This window comes from Galeopterus variegatus, unplaced genomic scaffold (assembly GCF_000696425.1).
Source record: "Galeopterus variegatus unplaced genomic scaffold, G_variegatus-3.0.2 Scaffold185, whole genome shotgun sequence".
NCBI lineage: Eukaryota > Metazoa > Chordata > Mammalia > Dermoptera > Cynocephalidae > Galeopterus > Galeopterus variegatus.
This window is the reverse complement of record NW_007726296.1, coordinates 311,235-314,537: the sequence shown is the minus strand read 5'-3', so window position 1 is coordinate 314,537 and position 3,303 is coordinate 311,235. Positions and strand designations below refer to the sequence as shown.

The window sequence follows — 3,303 nt, the reverse complement described above, 5'->3', positions numbered from 1 at the left end:
CGTCTCCAGTGATAGCCTCTTTTCCTTTACTTTCCCATAAATGTCAGTGATTCTTGGGGCTCAGTCCTAGGTCCTCTCTCCTCCCCTCTCTACAAAACTCTTTCCAAGGAATATTATCCTCTCCTTGACCTCTGCCTTCTGGAAACACCCACACCTTTATCCTGGGCTTCAGACCCATCTGCCTTCCAAATGGACAAAGACCCCTGCCCTGGGAACTGATACTCCAGTGGGGTAGGCAGACATTACACATGTAGACACATGCAGGAGTACTTCAAAAGATTCGTGGAAAAATAGAATGAAAACATAATACAAACCTATCCATAAACTTTTTGAAGTACCTCGTACATGTAATTCCAAGAAGCGATCAGAAAAATACATTAGGGCCAGGGGATAGAGAATTCATTCATCTAATTCAACAAATATTTATTGAGCACCTACTAGGTACCAGGCCCCATGCTAAAGGCAGAGCAATAAATTAAACCAGCAAACTCTGACACTATGGAGCTTATACTCTAGACCAGCAAATAAGGAATCAAAATATATTGTCAGTGTTAAAAAGTATAAAGAAAAATTAAGCAGCGTAAGGGTTAGAGGGGAGCCTGGCTGCCGTGTTAGGTACAGCAGTCAGGAGAGACCTCTCTGTTGAGGTGACATTGAGCAGAGATCTCAGAGAAGCGAGGACAGGAGCCATGTGAAGATCTGGAAGAGGAGGTCTCCAGGGGAGGGAGTGCCAAGTGCAGAGGCCCTGGGGCAGGAGCAAGCCTGGCATGTTCCAAAAGGGCAAGAACGCAGGTGGCAGGGATGGGATGAGTGGGACGGCGCTGGTGGGGCCGCCTGTAGAACCTGGGGGTGCAGATGCGTTCAGGTTCACCACGTTGTGCTCTACTGTGTCGGTTGTCACGTCTGTCTCCCCCAGTCAACTGTGTGCTTCTTGAAGGCAGGGTTTCACCTTGTGTCTGTATCCTAAAGGCCTAGCCCAGTGTCAGGCACACAGTCGGTGCTCAATGGATATTCACCAAATGAGTGAATGACTAGCAGCCATGGCAGTGATGCCGAGGGTGGCCCTGGGGGCCTGGTCTTGTGCTAGGTGATATCATGATGGGGTTAATAGGGGTGAGACGGTGGATACTCCCTTCTGGAACTTTTCTTCCATCTCCTCTCTGGAGAGAGAGGGGCTGGCCGCCCCAGGGTGTAACTGACTCCTGGCTCTCATTCCGCCTACAGACTATTTAAACAACCTCTGCCCAGACTCGGCTGAGTATGATAGCACACAGGGTAAGTCCAGCGCCAACCTGGAGAAAGTGAATACATCCCTGTTCGGGCCCCTCTCCCCCCAACCCTGGACTCCACATTGGTTCCCAGGCCCAGGACACAGTCCCCTCCCCCAGCTGGGTGTGTTCTGCACATGGCACTCCTGGGGCTTCTGTGAGAGCCTCCGAATCTTCTGAGATGATTCCCCCTTCCCGTCAACCATGGGGACTCCCTGAGATGGGCTGATGTTCAGTCGGAGCAGAAGGGGGTCATCAGAATTTGGTGGGAGGAGGGGTGGTGCTGGGTCTGAAAAGCCTACCCCAGTCTCCCTGTTTCCTCCCAGTCCCGTGTAGCTGCCCCTGCATATGACCTGTTAGGGCAGTTCCTATTATACCATGTTCAGTTTAAAGTCACGGGGACTGAGGCAGAGTGGTCAAATCACTGTCAAGGTCAGTTAGGCAGTAGTGGCAGAGCTGGGGTTGGGGCCTGTGACCTGACACCACAATGGGAAAAATTGGTGCCCTCCCCCCCCACACACACAAGGCCCTGGAGCTGCAGCGGGTCAGGGAGTGGGTGGGGGAGGGGCAGAGGTGGTGAGCATCGGGAAAGAGGCCAGGACAGTGGACACCACTAGACTGGCGCTCTCTGATGGCCGCTGTCCACTCTGTTTCCCTCTGCAGGTGTGCTGACGCTCATCTCCAAAGTTACAGACCGTGCCAATGACAGCATGGAGCAAGGGGTAAGTCTGGCCCTTCAGTACCTTCCCTTGGGTGTGGGTTCCTGCCCCGGTTGGCCTTCTGATATCCCACTCCTAGAGGGCTTCAGGCAGCCATCTATCTCATGGGAGTCTGCAAAGAGCCTTGCGTTCTGGCCCTGATGCTTGCTGTGTGACCTCGGGCACTGTGTGTCCTTCTGGGCCTCTGGTTCACCATTCATGCAATGAGGGGAGCTACAGACTTGTACAGACCTGATGAGTCATGCCTGACTGTAGTCTGAGACGATTTGCATGAGCACCCAGGGTGCTTTGTCAACTACAGATTCTAGGCACACCTTCAGTCTTCCCAGTTGAGTTTTTGAGTATAAAGGATCCAGACATAGGCATTTTAATCAAGCATTCCAGGTAAATGTTATGCCTAGAAAAGTTTAAGAATCACTAGTCCACTCGAATGTGTGGGCTCTAAGCGTACATCTGGTCTGACAGTGTGTGACTCTGTGTTTGTTAGTTGCTTATTGGGTGTTTACTGGGTTTCTGCTAAGGATAGTAAACTTTATCCCACGTCCCATTACTATTTGAGTGGTTACCATGGTTATTAGTGTCCACATATTCACTGCTCCCCTAAGCAGTAAACATGCTAGAGCTCTGTGTTGAGAATTACCCTGAGGCTGAGTCCTAGCTCAGAGGGAAAGCATTCAGAGGTCAATTAATCACGTCTTCCTCAGGTGTAGAAGGGGGTAATGGTGGTATGTGTGCTGAGGAGTTGCCCGGCTTTGCTGTGACAGACACACACAGCACCGTACAGTGAGTCATCCACAGAAGAAGAAACAGCAGTTATTAGACGCTGACTGTGTGTCAGGTCCTGTGCTGTGTTGAGAGAAGCGATAAGACATGAACCCTAGCTCTTGAGGACATCTCAGCTTAGTGGAGCAGTGAGTATGTGGACGTGAATAACCACAGTAAACGTCACGAGAGAGAGAGAGAGAGAGAGAGAGGGAGAGCTGCAGGGGTCAGAGGAGGGAGGCGCCCCTTCCAGCTGGACTGTGAGCAGAGATGTGGGAGGTGCCTCCGAAGGGAGGGCGTGTGCATGTGCCAAGAAGGCAGAGGGAGAAGAGATGTGCTGGCCGTGGAGATGGGAAGGCGGAGGGGATGCTGGTGTTCAGAGAGTCACCTGGTATGGCTGGAAGATGGGAACAGGGTAGGAGAGGTAGGACAAGAGCCAGGGGAGAGGGGTGGGGTGGCTGGAGAGGGGGTGAGCTGAGCATGGAGGCTGGAGCCAGCTGGGTGTGAAACACAGGCCAGTTCCTGGGACTGCCTTTGGGGTGGGTCAGACACAT

The 3,303-nt window shown here is 52.3% G+C and overlaps 1 protein-coding gene across 1 annotated transcript in view; it reads left to right on the top strand.

Moving 5' to 3' along the window:
- The window catches only part of FGD5 (FYVE, RhoGEF and PH domain containing 5), a 123,830-nt gene that overhangs the window by 89,020 nt on the left and 31,507 nt on the right, over positions 1-3,303 (top strand). The window contains exons 9-10 of the mRNA XM_008564357.1: positions 1,225-1,275; positions 1,932-1,990. Of these exons, the coding sequence (XP_008562579.1) occupies positions 1,225-1,275; positions 1,932-1,990 (110 nt within the window). The remainder of the gene's footprint in view (positions 1-1,224; positions 1,276-1,931; positions 1,991-3,303) is intronic.